A 19,634-nucleotide genomic window follows, 5' to 3' on the forward strand; every position below is an offset into this window, starting at 1 on the left:
GAAATTGCCATCATTAATAAGGGGCGCAATTGGCTGAGGTTGCCAGATATTACATGAGTACCAATACTGCTAGCCTCAATACTACACTACACAACACTGGCAACAACAATTCATGCTAAAGCACTCGCCAAAAAATTAAAACAAACGCAATCTTGCGGTCAAGTGAAGCCAATTGAGCCGCGGGCCCATCTTTTGGGGGGGTTGGGGGGCTTGTGGTGGTGGTGGGGGGGGGGGGGGGTTGGATGCAGCTGAGATGCTATCAACCTCCAACGGATTGTGACGCGGCACCATTTACAAGATTGATTTTGACCTTTCCTCTTATCTTTGCTCGTATGCTACTTCTTCTTTTTTGTCTCCTTTTCTGTTTGTTTTTGTCAAATGGCGAGAGTACTCCAAAAAAAACATTCTTTGATGGATGTCATAATGACGGATTTTGTGTGCCTTTTTTTTCTCAATAGCAAAGATGGCGGACTGACGTTAATTTGACTTTTTTTTTAATGGTGGATGTGTCGTTTTTTTTTTGTTTTTTTTTTAGCCGATAAGATAGAAGACAAGATAAGGTTATCGATTTACTTGGGGAAGCAAGGACGAAAAAAAGGTCACGAGCATGGAACAAGAAGCACTTTACGGGTCGAAATACAAAGGGGGGACATTTTTTTTGTTAGATGCTGTAGTGGGCAATTTATGACTAAAAAATGTCTACCTAAAAATATGGAGGATGGTCAATGTAGATTATTTTAACACATTCATTAAAAAATATATATAATGATTTATACCCCTTTGCAAGTCATTTTGGCTATCTTAAAAATATATGTGCTGTTGTAAATTTTTAATTTTATTGAGATAATATTGGCTGTTTATGTATTATTTTATTGAATAGACATTAGATGTTTATGTATTATTTCTTAATCAAAGTTGATATATTTTTGCTTTAATTTTTATGTTTTCTTTACATTTTATTTTGTGTATTTTGTGTATTAGTATTTTTCAAATATTTTAATTTGTGTGTAATTTAAGGCAGAATTCAGGGTTTCCCCCGACAACTGGGATTTGCTCCAGCACCCCCCGCAACCCAAATGAGGATAAAGCGGTTCAGAAAATGAGATAAAATGAATTTATAATATTTATAAAATATTCATTAAATTTGAGAACTGTTTTTATGCATTTTAAAAGTCTATTTTTTTGTTGAATATATTTTTTACTTAATTTCTTTGTAACATTGTTAATTATTGTATTTTAGATAGACTATTTTTCACATATTTTTATATTCTATTTAATTCTATAGTAATCAATCAAGAATTAAATGTATATCAGTGTTTATGTTTTATCCATTATTTAAATTATATTTTATATCTAATTTATTTTTTGGTGTTCTGATTCATTGTATATTAGTATTTTACTTCATATTAATTTTTGCATGTATTTAATTAATATATTTTTGGGCTAAAGCACATTTAACTTTACATTCTATTGATTATCATTATTTTTTCCCATTGCCTCGCTGTCAAATACATTGCAGTAAGTCTTATGTCCACATGAGGGCACCCTGACAACATCTCAACTTCAGTTCCATCTCTCGCCCCCCTGAGACCCCCACCCGCACTCCCCCACCACCCCACTTACTCTCATCCCGCATCCCGGCGTGTGAGTATAAAACATCGCCGACGCTCCCATGTACAAACAGCGCGGCGTCGCCCCCCGAACTCAGCGTCCGCGCCCCCCCTTACCCTCGGACCCCCTCATCAATTTGGCCAGGGGGGAAACCCAGCCCCCCTCTCCCCCTACCACCACCTTTATCCGACCCCACACTCGATTTCAAGTTGGGTGGACGGGAGCTTTCGTTTTGTTTTTTTCGGGGAGGGGGTCTTTCTTTTCCCCCCCGTATCCGAGAGGACGACGAGACGAGGCGAGACGCTCGGCGGTCCCGAAATGCACGCCGCACGCTATTGCTGGGCTCTGTTGCTGTCAATCATCTCTCTGGTGAGTTGGCGTCCCGTTATTTTTGCAACATTTCTCGGAAATAAACCAGTTTTTGTCGAGTAGATGTTTTTTTTTAGTTTAGCTGCGAGGAATTTGATTTGAAATGTAAATATGGGACTTTCTGACACTATTGAAATGATCAAAATGGGATAAATATTATATTTTTAATGACAATAAACCAGATTTAGAAACTTAATGTGTCATTTTAAAAGCTACATTAAAATTAAGGCATATTACTTTTCTGACCCTGGTGACCTTTGACCTCATAATGCACAAATTTTTGTTTTATTTTGAAAAAAAATCAGCAAGTTTTGAAATAATTACTTATAATAATTACTTTTTTATCTTATTGTGAAATTTCTTTTCTGACCCCTGTGACCCTTAACCTAAAAAGCCCATAATCTAATCATTAAATATAATTAATTTCATATTCCAAACAAGTGTAAATCCCTTAATTAGTTTTTAATTTATCATGAAAATCCTATTTTGACCTCTGTGACCTTTGACCTGACCCCCCCAAAAAAAATTCCTCACCTGTCCTGTTTCATTTTAAAAAAAATTCCTGCAAGTTTTTTGGAGGAAAAATACTTTGTTTTTGTTATTGAGTTATCACAAAAGTGCCCTTTCTGACCTTTGACCTTTCACCTGATTGCCCCAAAATTGAATAAAAGATGTTTTGAGCCTTTAAAAAGTGCAGTATATGTTTTTTGGATGCTACATTTGATGTGTGTGGTGTGTTGTTTTGAGAAAACTCACCAAAAAGTCACTAACCTTGAACATGGTTGCCATTGACGGTGCTAGACGTCCAATCCATTTGTAAGGGGCGGAGCAACAAACGTCATTTAGTGAGGCCTGCAAAAGTAAAAAAAAATGTGAGTCAACCTCATGTTTCATGCAAAAACAACAAATTTGACCAAAAAAAATCTACAAAAATTCAATATTTAGATTTTTATCAAAAGTATTATTGAAAATCTCAATAAAACAGAATATTTCTTGTTCTATTGTTTCTTCTTTAATGAAAATATATGTTTTTGGGGGAAAGGTGATAAAAGACTAAAATACACATAATTTTAACCCTTTCTAACAAAAATTTTAAATGAAATAAATATTTTTAATTCTGTTTTTTTAAATAAAAAAAATTAAAAAAACAAAAAAATGATTCTAAAAATTAAAGAAAATAAATTACGAAAACATTTAAAGTAATGAAAAATGAAAAACTATCAAAATAAAATATTAGGTGAATATTCTAAAATAAACAATCTATTGAACTTGCATTTTTACGCCAAAAAAAAAAATACTCAAAAATGAATCTAAAGAATAAAGAAAATAAATTACTGATACATTTAAAAATAAAAAACATCAAAATAAATCATGAAAATAAATATTAAAAAATAAACGCAATCTATTGAACTTGCATTTGTACTCAAAAAATATAAAAATACCAAAATATGACTCTAAAAAATAAAGAAAATAAAAATAAATGACTAATACATTTAAAAATAAAAAAACATAAAATTAATTATAAGAATAAATATTATAAAAAAGCAATCTATTGAACATGCATTTTTACTCCACAACTATTCCATTGATTAGCAACTATTAAAAAATAAGATTTAAAAAAATCCTAACTAACCTTTTGTACATTCCCCTTCGAGAAAAAAAAAAGAAAAAGAACTAAAACAGCCTTAACGGTTTAATTCCAAAATGTCTTTTTTTTTGTCAAGCTTGGCATTTGTGACAATCCAATTGCTTTAATCCGGCGTGAGCCAGTAACCTCGCCGCCCCATCGTCCCGCCTGGCGTCAACAAAGCAATCGACGGGAAACAGCGTCCGTAATCCGCGTAAAAACTTCACTTAAAAAGCTCCCGCGGCGTTATCAGTGTTTAATTTGCATAGTGATGGAAAGAAGTCAATTACTATTAATTATTCTCTACAACTTCATTCCCATTATCCAATTGAATTTGCAGTCTTGAAAAGCATAAACTCAATTTCACAGCCGACTGAGCTCGCTAATCATTTACAAACTCCGCCCCCCAGCCCCCCAAAAAAACTAAAACCGCATCCAAAACTCCTAAAAAGCAAGACGACAAACTCCAAATCTGCCATTGACGGCCATGGACGTCCAAACGGCACCACTTTTGAAGCCAAAAAAACTATTTTTTTAACAGAAAACCAGTCTACAATTGGGTCGCTTTCCCATATATCGGCAGCGAGGGGTCACGCTGGTAATTGTGCCCTCAACTCCTCGGGAGATAAGCCGCATCCACCTGTGATTTCCTGCCACACTCTTGATTTGTCATCATCATCTCTCCTGCCCTCAGGTAGCACTTTGATAAAAACTGCTATACACTTAGCGGGGGCCTCCAAAACACCCCCAAACTAAGTGCAAAAAATGTCTTTAAGAGCTTAGTAAGAAGAATTCTAAAAAAAATCTGAGCTGGACCTCTAAAACTAGTTTGGAAAGGGGGAAAGGACTAACTTGGAAAACTTAAAACTTTAAGGGAAGGACTTGGTAAGGGGTCTTAAAACATTAGTACCGTATTTTCACGACTATAAGGCTCACTTAAAAGTCTTAAATTTTCTCCAAAATAGACAGTGCGCCTTATAATCCAGTGCGCCTTATATATGAAAAAAAAACCTGAAAACCAAAAACGAAAACCACCACTGTCGGATATTAAAAAAAAAAAACGCCTGAACTGAAACAATACTGTTAAATATGCAGATCAGCCATCTTAGTTTACAAAATCTTCCATCATATAGCTCCTCCCCCACTGCAAGATTTTATACAAAAAAATCCAAAACATCAAGAATGGCTGGCTCTAGAGGTGACTGTAAAGTAGTGAGTACTTCATACCTGGAAGTCAATAGCAATTACCCTATTTTCACCACTACAAGGCGGACTTAAAAGTCTTAAATTTTCTCCAAAATAGACAGTGCGCCTTATAATACAGTGCGCCTTATATATGGGAAAAAATGTCATTCATCGAGGGTGCGCCTTATAATGCAGTGTGCCTTATAGTCGTGAAAATACGGTAAGTGGTTTTAAAGTGTTAATGGGATCATGTTTTGGAAACTATTATTAGTGTAGTTCTAAAATATGGTTAAAAAACTACAAATGGCCTTAATGGAAGTCAGTAAACTGTTTTGTAGCGTCTCAATATTTTAGAGATTCCCGCCCTTAAATTCTTCAAAAAGGGGTCGCCTCAAATTTAAAACTTTAAAAAGCCTTTAAAAAAATCCCATAGTTTTGGTAAAGGTCCTAAAACATTGGAAATGGTCCTAAACTGTTCATGAAAACCTGTTTTTAAAACTGCCAAAGTATTTTAACGGGTTCTAAAATATGCTAGGACCCAAAATTAGCCAAACTAGCTTCGGATTTCCCACCGTTTTGGTTCTTAAAAAGGGTTCACCTCAAATTTTCATAAAGTATTTCTCAAATTCCCGTATTTGAACAACCCAAAACCTTAATGGAACTATATAAAACCTTAATCACCAGCCTAAATTCATGGTAGAGGTGCTAAACCATTAGCAAGTAGTCTTAAACTCTTCACAGAAGTCTGTTTTGGAACCTGCCAAGACATTTTTATGTGCTCTAAAATCTAGTCATAAATCAGAACCTTGTTTTGTAACATAACAAGTCAATGTGAGTCATTTCTTGCCCTTCAAATCGTCAAATTTTCCTAAAACTTATCTACAACTTGCACCAATTCTATAAGTGACTTTGGCTAACAGCGAAATGGAATTAAAACTGTGTTTTGCGCTTTTTTTGGTGTTTCTTTTCTACCGAAAAGGGCGCCGGCCGGGGTTGTAGCTCAGGCAACTTGAATCTATCCAATTGAGTAAAGCACCCCCTTAGGGGACAGTAGGACTTTTAATGGAAGCCCCTAAAATCTTTGTAAAACTTTCTAAAGCTTTAAAAGTTAACCTCAAAAGATTTCCAAAACTTAGTGTGTAACCTTAAAGCTATCATAACCCGTTTTTTGGGGGAATTATTGTAATATCATTGGCTTAAATTTACAATCTGAATCAGGGGTGACATTAACGCCAATTCGATAGGATGTGGGCGTGGCCACTTTAATTTTGCCAAGTGAATTGACGGCCCGCCACTGAATGCTGTTTTTCTCCTCCCAAATTTAAGTGATTTGGACTTATTAGCGCAATTAGTCAATTTTTGCGCCACTTTCTTGATGTTATAGGGTACTCAAAGGTCACTTCCTGTAAATTTTGGGTCATTTCCTGTTGTCGTTTGAGGAATTTCATGTTTTTTTGGTTGATTTCTGCTGATTTTGGGCCATTTTAAGGTTCCTTATTAACGCATTGGCTGCTATTGAGGGCGCCATTTTGACTGCAGATTGAGCTAAGTGCTATAGTAGGCTGTACGTGTGACCCCATTGGTCTAAATCACTGGTGTCAAAGTGACGGCCCGCGGGCCAAATTTGGCCCCCCACATCATTTTGTGCGGCCCGGGAAAATAAATCATGAGTGCTGACTTTCTGTTTTAGGATAAAATTAAAATGAAGAGAATAGATGTATATTACATTTCCTAATTTCCCCCTTTTAAATCAATAATTGTCATTTTTTAATCCATTTTTTTCTGTGTTTTTAGTTCAAAAATAATTTGTAAAATCTAAAAATATGCATACAAAAAAAGCTAAAATAAACATTGTTTTAGATATATAAAAACTGAATATTCAGGGCTTTTAATCCAGTTCTTTTAATCCATTTCAAAAAAAAAATCTAAATATTATATCTAAAATGGTCCAGTGAAATCAAGTTGCCATTAAAGCGGCTCACGAACCAACCCTAGTCTGACACCCTTGTTTTAGATATATATGGAATATTTCCATCTTCCCCTTTTTAAATCAACATTTTCATTAGACTTGTACTAATTTTAATCTCCAAAAATGATCTACTAACAGTCAAAAAAGCTATCAATTAATTAACAAACTAATTTATGCAGCCTAAATAGACGACACAACGACCCTCAAACTAAAACCGAAAAAAAAATGCCACTCATAATCTAAATGATCACAATCAGCCGTCATTGACAACACTAGTCGTCCAATCCACATCATCCAATGGATATTTCCCATTGTAACATGATGTTGTCTTTCCCATTTAAACATGACAAACACAGTGGGTATTGTGTTTGTCATGTTTAAATTGTTCCCCTTTTAATCATCCCCCAACCCTCTCACTTTCCGATTTAATCCCCTTCAAGTGTCCAATCCCCCACTTGCGATTTAAAGTCGCCATTTCTCCAGGGGGGTGGGGGTAAATATACGACTCCTCCCATCCATAAATCAGCGTCGTGTATATAATAGCGAGTAAATCTCGCCTTTCCCCAGCCTAGATTGCCTATCTACACTCCATTCACGGCCATTTTGAATGGTCGCGCACACATTGAAGCCAATGAAAATTGACACGCGCACTCTGTCTTGGCCGGCCGTTTTGCTTCAATTCGGGCGATGGAGTGCGTGCGCGCGGGGGTGCACGTTTAGAAGCGGCAGCACTTGTTTATCTTAAAAGCGGCGGCGGCGGCGGCGTACTCGCGTTATCTCCCGCCCCGGCGCCGCGCCGATAGCGTTGCGTTTGTCCGACAAGCGCCTTTTTTTTTTTTTTTTTTGCGGGCGAGCGTGGCGTTATCTGTTCTGGTGGCGCCCGCCCGGAATGCCGGCGCCGCCGTTACCGCCGCCGCGATTCATGGAAAAACCTGGAATCATATTAGCTAGCCCTTAAATAGACTTTGTGGCGGTAGAGTGGGCGTGCGGTAAATGTAAAATGTAAATGAAGTGTCCGAGCCGCCAGCAATAAAATGTTCCATTGCCGAGATAACGACACTTTTTTTTTTTTATTAGAAGGGACGTTGACTTTTTTTCTTTTTTTTTTATATAAGGCGTGTGAGAAATGCAATTAAAAGAAAAAAAGGAAAAGGATGGACTGTAAAGCTAAGCTAAACACAAAATGGTTTACGATAAAACTAATGGACTTGGTACTAGGGAAAGTCGTGTTTACCGGAGGGGGGGGGGGGGTTCAAATTGAGGTGGGTAGGGATGTTTTACAGTTACTGTAGTTTATGCACTATAATACGCTCTGTTTTTGGAGTTTGGCTGGACTTATACTTGAGAACGTCTTTGTTTTTTTTCCACTCTGATCGGCAATAGCTTTATTTAATGCTTTTTTTCAGACTATTGTTATCTAAATTAGTGTTTACCAAAGTTTTTTGAACTGCGGCACACTTTTTGCATTAAAAAAACACAATGAAAATCTTTTCATTTAAAACAAGTAGACCATTTTAGATATATTTCGATATTTTTTTAATTTTTAACTGGATTATAAGAACTGGATCAAAAGCCCTAAATATTCAGTTTTTTAATAGATATAAAACTGTTTATTTGAACTTTTTTTCTTAGTAAGGGAAAACATCTAATAATTTGTTTTTTCATTTCAAATGGAAACATTTTTTTAAATCATATTCAATATTAAAGTGGAAAACCAAAACTATTTTTTTAATATTTATTTTTGGATTTTAGAAAATGATTTTTGACCTAAAATTACCCAGAAAAAGATAAAAAGTTGCAATTATTGATCTAAAAAGGGGCTAATATGATATACATCTATAAACTTCATTTGAATTTGATCCTAAAACAGAACTTTGGCACTCGTCATTTACTTACCCGGGCCGCGCAAAATGATGCAGCGGGCCAGATTTGGCCCCCGGGCCACCACTTTGACACCAGTCAATGCTAATTTTAATCTGGTTATATTAATAGTCATGTTTATCTCTGAATGCTTACATTGTTGATCTAAATAAATGGCTAATATGATTCATTATTTAGTCTTTTATTCCCAATTTTACTCCTACTTTAATGTACCCCATTTGTTGTCTGTTTTTGATAAATTCAAAACCCGCCACCAAAAGTGCAATTTATACTCCAGAATGTTTTTTTCTCGCTTTCATTATTCATCTTTGGCTAGTGCGATTTATAGATTGAAAAATATCTAACTTTTACAGCAAAAAAAAATACTAATATGAGTAGTTTTACTACAAAGTACTTTTTACTTAAGCAGATTTGTGACTACAAAAAGGTAATTCTTACTTTGGGCTACACTAGTAGTTAAATTTGCGTAAAAATTGCGTGTTTTATGGTTTTATATTCATACTACAATTCTATAAGCATATTCAAAAACAAATAGTTAAAAAAACTTGAGTTTCGGTCATCTTTCCCACTTCCAGGTCCACTAAAAGTACATTTTATCCCATTTGAACTATTCATTAATTCCTCAAACATGCATAAAAAATTAACAAATATTTTCATGGTTGTCAGGTTGGTTCCATTTATTTATTTTTTTTTTTTGGTCGTATGTGAAATGTGTGAATCAAGAATGCGTAGCACGTGATGTTTTTTTCTTTGAGGTCGTTTGCGTGACAGATGATCGTTTGTTCTTCCCCTGGCGGATAACTGATGATGTTTCTGCCTGTCGCCATCAATATTATTCATCTTCCCTGTCGCTTTCAAGCCGATCAAACAACTTTTTCTAACCTGGCCGTGCCCCATGTCGCCCCGGCACTATTGTACGTTTATATCGTAAATAAGTTATTTGTACAACTGGCCTCATAAGTGCATAAATTAGAGAAGTTATTCTTTTGTTTTTAAACTAAACGTATTGAAAATTCATTCCTATCAATGGCAGACACTGACTGCATTTGTTTCCAAATTTTTTGAGTTAATATGTCTAAGTTACATTTTTAAACAAAAAAACATCACCGTTTTGATAGAAACGTATTGACAGAAATAATCTTACCGTTCATAGATTGTTGTTCTTCTTGAAGTTTTCTTCGGATCAACTTTTCTGTAAAAAAAAAATAAAAATCTTGTAAAAATGACAAAAATTTTGAAAAAATTCTACAAATAATAACATGCTGACAAAAAATATATACAAAGGCGTTATCTTACTTTTCTCTAGTTTACTTGAACCGAATTGAACATTTTTTTGTGCAAAACGGGAGTTTTAAAAAAATTTACTCATTTTTCTACAAAAAATTTTCTACAAACAAACAATAACTAACACGCTCACTAAAAAAATACACAAAGGCTTTATCTTACTTTTCTCTAGTTTACTTTAGCCGAATTGAAAAAAATTGTTCAAAACGGGATAGTTTTAAAAAAAATTGACAAATTTTTCTACAAAAAAATTCTACAAACATTAACTAACACGCTCACCAAAAAAATACGCAAAGGCTTTATCTTACTTTCATCCAGTTTACTTTAGCCGAGTTGAAAAAAAACTTTTTTGTGCAAAACGGGACAGTTTTAAAAAATGACAGCTATTCCCATAAGATTACAACAAAAACAAATAGACTAAAACCTTGCAAAATTGCAACTATCATTGATACTGAAACGCTGGCCAAATTGGACGTTTAAAAAAAACTTTTAAAAAATCCACACTGAATTGCACTGTGTGCACCCATTAAACACATTGCACTTTTGCTGCTGCCCCCTCTGGCCAGGAGGAATGACAGCGGCTTCAACGTCATTAAAGCCTGGCAATCGATATCTCTCCGTCCGGGCTGGGCAAAGTCATCTGGGTGCCACCGCTGACCTTTAAACAGCGCGGCGCTTTCACCTTGAGGCGCAAGCACTCACACACCCAAGTGGTGATCTCCTCTAATCTCCCGGTTGCGATTACAGGTCGGCGCTGTAATCCGCCGGGCGATTGTGCCGCTAATCCTGTCAGGTGCGCTTTTACGCGCCAGCTAATTATGTGTCGCCGCGGTGACATGTTAGGGGGGCTTGCCCAAAGGTGCGGGAAACGGATGGAAAAACCCCAACGTTTTTGTTTTGGGTTTTTTTTGTTCTTTCAAATTCCGAAATGTTCTCTCGTGCAAGTTTTTGAGTCCTTTTGGCAGCCATTTTGAGTGTGTGTGGATGCGTAAAGCGGCTTCCTGACATCCCTTCTTGTGACGGCAGCGCATCTGTTGAGACTTAACCCACTTAGCTGAGAAGCTTCCGAATCGCTTTCATGACTCGGAATAGAAAACGACAGCAAAGTCCATTTGAAGTACAACTTTTCTCACAAGTGGCGCACGGTCGAGGCCAGCCAGGCTTTGGGTTGCCATGTGTAGCAAGCCGTGGCCAAATATGAGTCACGGTGACCCGTTTTTCAAAAGTCACTTTCCAAAGACTATTTCGCTACGCCGGTTCGTGAATCTCGGATTTCTCTAAAAAAAATATGGCCAGATTTGGCATAAAAACTACACACGGTGACATTGATGAGGAAATCCTAGCTAGCATAGGCTACATATCATGGCTAACACAATAAAGCCCTACAATTTGTTGTCAACTAGTTCAGGGCTATCCCTAGTGGGCTAGCATAGGCTCCGGCACCCCCCGCGAACCTCGTGAGGGTAAACGGTATAGAAAATAATTGAATGAAAGCTGAGCTCTGATGATTAATTGGTCTAATTGAGTGATTTATTTGGAGAAAAAAATCAGTTTTCCGGCAGAATAGGCTCCAGCACCCCCTGCGAACCTCATGAGGATAAACGGTACAGAAATTAATTGAATGAAAGCAGAGCTCTGACGATTAATTGGTCTAATTGAGTGATTCATTTGGAAAAAAACTGAAATTTTCTGGCAGAATAGGCTCCAGCACCCCCTGCAAACTTCGTGGGGATAAGCGGTACAGAAAATAATTGAATGGAAGCAGAGCTCCGACGATTAATTGGTCTAATCGACTCATTCATTTGGGATAAAAGCTTCAGTTTAACTGCGTGGATTAATTATTAGAGTGGCGTTGCAATGTTTTTTTTTTCGTTTTTAAGTGTTACATTTAGTTGAATTGATTTAGGAGAATACACTGCCCTCTGGTGGTAATAAGAACAACCCTATGAACTGGTCTGCCATGGGCATATTTAAGATGCATTTTGTGAGCATCTAAATTAGTAGAGAAAGCTTCCGGGGCGAAATACAATGCAATAAAACATATAAACAATAATCCTATGTTGTCTAACGAGTTACTTACTTGTTAGCACAATGACGATTTCCTTCATTTTGTTGTGAAGAGCTGGGTCACCCATGATGAACTCTGTAAAGCAAGGCATGCTATAGGTCAAGCCTCAATGTCAAATTACGGTCTAAAATGTTATTTAGCTAAACTACGACTTATGTAACAATCCATTAACAATCTAATGAAACTCCTAGAAGCGTCCAATGTTATTGTAGACGTCATATTATTGTTTTTGAGTAGGTACAGTAATGCTAACTAGCATTTAGCACGAAGCTAGCGCTGATTGCGAGAGGCTACTCGCTATGCTAGCTTGATTAGCACGAAGCTAGCGCTGGTTGCGAATGTGTAAATACGGCACTAGCGCGATTAACACGAAGCGAGCGCTGGTTGCGAGTGGTTAATCGCTACGATAGAAGATGCACTTCATGTACAACTTACTGTGCGTGGACCCCCAAGTGACGACATTAATCTATTTCGGGGTAGGGGTCGTATGTCGGGCAATAGAATTGACTGTATGCAGAGAGGGGCATCACCTGGATCAGGCGTTGTGGGAGGGGATTTGGCCAATCTCCGGGCGCATGTGTGACGCCAACCAATGGCAGACCAGAATCTCAGTGACGTATATACGTCGACTAATAGCAGAGCAGCACCTTCGTGACCTCTGACCCACACTCACAACCAAATTATTGATGTAGAAAAAGGGGACAAAAAAACGCCATAATTTGGGGACACTGAAACCCGAAGGGTCCTCCGTAATTAATGTTTAACTGATTTATTAAATACAGTATGGGGATTTTTTTGCTGAAAATGTTTGCTTGTTCAACTAAACTATATAAAGATATTTATATTCACATTGTATGGCCTGTGTTGGTATTATTGTAAATGATGGCGTTAGGACCCAATTTAGGCTTTAAGTTTTTTGCCTGAACGCAATTCTGTCAAGTTTGAAGCACTCAGGAAACGTATTTTGTATTTAAATTGCAATCTTTGCGGCGATGCTCAAGATGAATATTATTTTTAGCATTAATAAAATATTTATACATACAGAAAAATTCAATTTAGATTGGAAATGACCACTTTATAGTACTAATTTTAACATATTGACTGATAACATTAAGAGTGAGTGACAGGAAACGTCCTCTACAGGGTTGTTGTTGTCCAGAAACGACTGTTAAAATGATACAAACACAGCCATTTTCACGTAAAATACACGTTGGTATAGCACAGCCGCCCGGTGAAATGGAAGTGTCATTTTTCTGTTTAATTAGGGGACGTTTGTCTTGGCGGAGGCGAAAAGGCCGCTGGTCTTTTTAACGTAAAAATGAAGGAGAGTCCACTTTGTTGCTTGCTCGGCACTTTGCGAGACGCCACTCGCTTGAACTTGTCCATCCTTAAGGAGCTTTACGTCAGCGAGTAATGGCGTCCATAAATCCGGCGCGCGGCCGACGCCGGCTGCCGAATTCATCTCCGGATAATTCATCACGGCGGCGTTAGACAAAAGCCGCGCTTCATTAACGCCGTTTAACTGCGCCGCTGAGCCACAAAACATTCCAATTCATACTTCATCTCACCTTGTCAGCGCAAATATTTTATCCGCCATGATTTCCTTAAAATAGGGGTGTCTTTTTTTTAAATTATATTGACCAAATTCTCTTTTTGAGACTATTAACAGGAAATATTCTTATTTTATATATTTTTTAATGTATTTGTATTTTTACATATGAAAAAGGGGGAAATATTGAATATTTATATTTTAATTTTAATATAGTTGGTTTAATTAAAAAGAAAAGACTGTTAATATTCCTTTTCATTTGTTTTCTGTGTTGGTTTGTCTCATAAGGGTCGCAGGGGGTGCTGGAGCCTATCTATCATGGGCAGTAGGCAATTGAATTGGTTGCCAGACTATTTGTATTTTTTAAATTTATTTTTTTATGTCCAAACACTAATCAGGTCCTTATTTACTTTTTATATTTTTGAATAAAAAAAAAAACTGGAATTAATTTACATTTTTATATTTTTGAATTAAAAAATAACCGGATTTATTTTACATTTTTGTATTTTTTGATTTAAAAAAATAACTGGAATTATTTTCTTAGTAGAAAGATCTAATTCGTTTTTTATCATTTTTTTCCACAACAAAAGGCAAGTTAATTTTTTAAGATTTTTTACATTTATATTAAAAGAATAAGTGGAAAACAAAAGTACTTTGCTTTTAGATTTGGCAAAGTAAGAAATGGAAAAATCTATTTTTTTAATGGAATTTATAATCTAAAAAAAATCATTTGAATTTTAGCATGGAACATGGCGAATATTTTTTCACGGACCGTGCAAATTGATGCGGCGGACCCATATCTAGCCCCCGCCCCGCCACTTTGACACCATACCTTTTAAGAGAGGGGGGTAAAAAAACGATCTACTCACGTTTTTTAGCACGGCGAGCGGGTCGTCCGTCACACCGTTGCCTTCAAAAACAACCGGAGGCCATCTTTCTCTCTCAAAGTCCTTCGCTGTAGAAGATCACTGGCGGCCTCCCACAATGCACCTGTGCGACGTGAAAGAAGAGCTTATTTTCACCCTATCGATCGGCCCCAAAACGGCGAAGGCCGGGCGCAGATGGATCTGCTGTCATGTCGCGGCGAAGTGCCGCTCGTGTACCTGGCGCCGTCATCTGCGCGATTGTCGCCGACCACTCATCCGTCATCCGAGCGGGGGTGCCGTGGCTGAGTTGGCGAGAAAATCCCTCTGTCTTGATTTAGCCAGCATGCAAAAGACACTTTAGCGGACATAGCATCGTCGTTGACGGTTGTTAGCATTTGAAAAACTGATTAATTCTTCGTCTGTCATTGACGTCAATAGACGTCCAATTTGTTCAAAACTTCCATTTTTCATTTTTACCGTATTTTCACGACTATAAGGCGCACTTAAAAGTCTTAAATTTTCTCCAAAATAGACAGTGCGCCTTATATATGAAAAAAAACAGAAACGCCTGAACTGAAACAATACCGTTAAATATGAATATGCAGATCATCCATCTTAGTTTACAACATCTTCCATCAAGTAGCTCCTCCCCCACTGCAAGATTTTATACCAAAAAAAATCCAAAACATCAACAATGGCTGGCTCTAGAGGTGACTGTGTAGTGAGTGCTTCATACCTTGAAGTCAATTGCAATTACCGTATTTTCAGGACTATAAGGCGCACTTAAGTCTTAAACTTTCTCCAAAATAGACAGTGCGCCTTATAATACAGTGTGTCTTATATATGGAAAAAATGTCATTAATTGAGGGTGCGCCTTATAATGCGTTGCGCCTTATAGTCGTGAAAATACGGTAATCACTTTATGTTCATTATCAAGCTTTTCTGAGTCAATTTCCAACCTGTTTGCCGCCAATAACGGTCCATCTTTCCGTTCCAGGTGCTCGGTGGGGACTCCAGTTCGACAAAGGGCGACCAATCCAAGACAAAACCGGACTGGTGGTCCGGCAGCAAGGCGGCTGAGACCCTATCAGTCAGCCGCCTTCTGATGGGCGCGTCGGATGGCCGTGACAACTTCACCTCGGTGGATTTGGACTTCCACGCGGAGGATGCGGAGGGGTGGAGTCGGCCGTACGAGTCGGCGGCGCTGCCGTGGGCCTCGGCGGGACGCTCTCGGGCTAAGAGGCGACCCATCGTCAAGACGGGGAAGTTCAAGAAAATGTTCGGCTGGGGCGACTTCCACTCCAACATCAAGACGGTTAAACTCAACCTGCTCATCACCGGGAAGATCGTGGACCATGGCAACGGTAATTAATGACACTGTCCCTTTAAATTTCTACTGATTGACTTCCTGGTGAATTCTGGGACAATTCCAATGCATTTCCTGTTGATTTTGGGTCACTTCCTACTATTTTGTAACACGCTGTTAGTTGGAGTAACTCCCTATTGATTTGGAGACCATTAGGTACCAGGTATAAGTGGCCAGGTATGGGTTGCCAGGTATAAGTTTCCCGGTCGGTATTAGTGGTCAGGTATAAGTTGCCAGGTATAAGTGGCCAGATATAAGTGGCCAGGTATGGGTTGCCAGGTATAAGTGGCCAGGTATGGGTCGCCAGGTATAAGTTTCCAGGTATGGGTTGCCAGGTATAAGTGGCCAGGTATGGGTTGCCAGGTATAAGTTTCCCGGTATAAGTGGTCAGGTATAAGTTGCCAGGTATAAGTGGCCAGGTATGGGTTGCCAGGTATAAGTTTCCAGATATAAGTGGCCAGGTATGGGTTGCCAGGTATAAGTTTCCAGGTATAAGTGGTCAGGTATAAGTTGCCAGGTATGAGTGGCCAGGTATGAGTGGCCAGGTTTCAAGTTGCCAGGTAAGAGTCACCAGGAATAAATCGCCAGGTATAAAATGCCAGGTACAAGTGGCCAGGTATAAGTTGCCAGGTATGAGTTGCCAGGTATGAGTTCCAGCCCCTATGAGCTCTAATTGCCAAACCAAACTGCCTACTTTTACATCCTCTCTAGTTTCCTCCCACCCCACCTCCCTAACCTCACCCATCCTCCCATCCCCCCCAGGCACCTTCAGCGTCTACTTCCGCCACAACTCCACCGGCCAGGGCAACGTGTCAGTGGGTCTAGTCCCTCCCACCAAGGCAGTAGAGTTCCAAGTCCACCCTCAGGAGCTGCGCCTCCCTCCACCTCGCCAGCAGACGGCGATGGAGAGCAAGGAGAGCAAGCTATTCAACTGCCGCGTGGAATACGAGAAGGTGGAGCGTGGTACCCGCAACTCCCTGTGTACCCACGACCCGTCACAGAGCTGCCCCCAGGACCAGACCCAAAGCCACGTGTCCTGGTTGTGCTCCAAACCCTTCAAGGTCATCTGTATCTTCATCACCTTCCACAGTACCGATTACAAGCTGGTCCAGAAGGTCTGTCCCGACTACAACTACCATAGCGACACGCCGTACACGCCCACTGGTTGACCCCGCCCACTAGGTATAAAGAGTAATATGGGACTCCGCCCCCTCCGGGCCACTCGGTGGTGAGTTTAGAGAACCTGGGACAACTCCCTCAAACAAAATGAGATCGTGTAAATACCCAGAATGCGGACCCAGACTGTTTTTTTTTGTTTTTTTTCGTTTATTTGTTTTGTTTGTCATCTGCGGCGAGCTCGCCGACGCCAATCATGCGCCAACAATCAGTCCCGGAGGGGAAAATTGGCTTTTTGTCTGCGCTCGTTTCCTCTTCATCACAGGATTTGATTATCAAAAAAAAAAAACATTTGATGCCATTTTGAGAAAAAAAAAACGAGACGTTTCAGAGGATTGTGACTGACGCCCAAAGAACATTGTGTTCCATAATTATATATACCGTATTTTTCAAACTATAAGCCAGACTGGACAAATTATGCACCATCAAGAGGAAAAATATGCATACAGTGTTGCCTCTACTTACGAATGTTATACCAGACAACATTTTTAGCTTAAAAAATACTTTTTCTGTCCCAAGATACAATAATTTTTTCCAAAAATTGCATGTGTTTATTATTTTTTTGGTTTATTTCATCATTTTAATGATTTATTATAATAATAATCAAGTAATTTTAACAAAATTTTCTCATATTTTTTGGTCTTGGGATATCTAGACATTTCATAAAAAATTGGTATAATTTTATCAATTCTAAAGGGTTTATACTAGTTAATATTAAAGATTATGTACCAAATTATGCTAAAAAATTCTGTACTTGTTGCTTTATATACAAAAAAATCCAAGTTACAAAAAAATAACAAAAAAAGCAATTTTGTAAGTAAAGGTACCACTGTCAATTGCACAAATATACAAAATAAAGTAACAATAGTCAAAAGGAGAAAAAACGGGCTAAATATGCATCCCTTAATATATGTTTTTGATATAAATATAACCTAAAAAAAAACAGGGTGTCGTGGATTTATAGTCCGGAAATTACGGTACATTTAATCCAAAATTTACTTCAAAATACATTGAATGTCGTTAATGACTTTTACTTTGAAGCTCGTGTCAGGGATTAACTTTTGTTGTTTCATTCAAAAAATGTCTTTATTGTGTGTCATGTGTTTAAAGGGTCGCCTAAACGACGGGGGCGACCAATCACATCAAGTGAGTGAATAAAAATACACCGAAAAATATGAGATGCGATTATTTCCATTTTTTTAAGGCGGAGCTTCCGGAATATTCACATTTATACAAATATTTGTCTTATTTTATCTTTTTGGGGGGTAGCTGCTTCATTATAGCCAACTAAAACTGTTTCATTTTAGCTAGCTAAAATGGTTTTATTTTAGCTAGCTAAAACGTGTTCCTTTTAGCTAACTAAAATGAACCCGTTGTAGCTAGCTAAAATTAACCAGTTTTAGCTAGCTAAAATTAACCAGTTTTAGCTAGCTAAAATTAACCAGTTTTTGCTAGCTGTAATAAACCCGTTTTAGCTCGCTAAATAAACCTGTTTTAGATAGCTAAAAGAAACCCATTCATTTTAGCTAGCTACAACACGTTCATTTTAGCTAGCTACAACGGGTTCATTTTAGTTAGCTAAAACGGGTTCATTTTAGCTAGCTAAAACTACTTCATTTTAGTTAGCTAAAACTGCGTCATTATAACTAGCTAAAACGGGTTCGTTCTAGCTAGCTAAAACAGGTTCATTTTAGCTAGCTAAAACAGGTTCATTTTAGCTAGCTAAAACAGGTTCATTTTAGCTAGCTAAAACAGGTTCATTTTAACTAGCTAAAACTACATTTTAGTTAGCTAAAACTGTCTCATTATAACTAGCTAAAACTGCCTCATTATAACTAGCTAAAACTGCCTCATTTAAGCTCGCTAAAACAGCTTCATTTTAGCTAGCTAAAATGAACCAGTTTAGCTAGCCAATCACAGGGCACAATGACACAAACAACCATTCACAGCTAGCAATTTAGGGTTTTACACAGCTAGCCTAGCATGCATGTTTTGAAAAAAAACCCTCAAAATATATATGTATATATTTTTCATAATTAATATTACATTTTGACGCCGTATTTCTAATGATATCAAAAACATCGCTAATTGTAATACAATACCCGCCCGCGTTAAGCTAATTGATACACCACTATGCAAATTTTTAGCTAGCGAACGCGGCGTGCGGCGAGCCAGCAGGGGGCGCCTGGCGTCGAACCCCGCCTTGGACTGGCACGCCGTCGCCAGCCTATTAAGCGTAATGGCGTTGGTGGCTTCGTTATTACGCTAATGCTCGTCTCGGCGTGAAACTTTTTAAAGGAAATGATCTCGGCGGGAAGGTGAAGCGGAAAATCCACGCGGCGCTCGCTGGCGACTCCTGAAGGACGAGCCAAAACACAAAGAAACAATTTACGACGCTGCGGAACAAAGCTGCGGGCGGCCCGCTCGTAAATTGCAGACTTTTTTTTTCTTCTTCTTCCCCCTTCGGCGACGGAGGAGGGATGACGGATGTCCGCCGACTTTTATTTTCGCGGCTTTCCGTCTTCTCGTTAACGCCAATATGGAAGCCGCGCGCCGCTTTTTTGCGTCGGTGAATTATATGCCGGGTTTCTTTTTTATTTTTTTCACCGCCATCGAGGTTGTGGGTTAGAATTTTGTATGACTTTTTGGGAGTTGAATTCCCATCAAGATTCGCAGTTCAAAT

At 38.2% G+C, this 19,634-nt stretch overlaps 1 protein-coding gene across 1 annotated transcript; it reads left to right on the forward strand.

Moving 5' to 3' along the window:
* Positions 1-242: 242 nt before the first annotated feature.
* LOC144199687 (neurexophilin-1-like) lies at positions 243-18,105 on the forward strand. The gene is made up of 4 exons (XM_077721499.1): positions 243-276; positions 1,568-1,980; positions 15,407-15,773; positions 16,538-18,105. Exons 1-4 carry the CDS (start codon positions 243-245, stop codon positions 16,942-16,944), a joined length of 1,221 nt encoding a protein of 406 aa, XP_077577625.1. The 3' UTR covers positions 16,945-18,105.
* The last annotated feature ends 1,529 nt before the right edge of the window (positions 18,106-19,634 follow it).

The sequence above is a fragment of the Stigmatopora nigra genome, chromosome 7, assembly GCF_051989575.1.
Source record: "Stigmatopora nigra isolate UIUO_SnigA chromosome 7, RoL_Snig_1.1, whole genome shotgun sequence".
NCBI lineage: Eukaryota > Metazoa > Chordata > Actinopteri > Syngnathiformes > Syngnathidae > Stigmatopora > Stigmatopora nigra.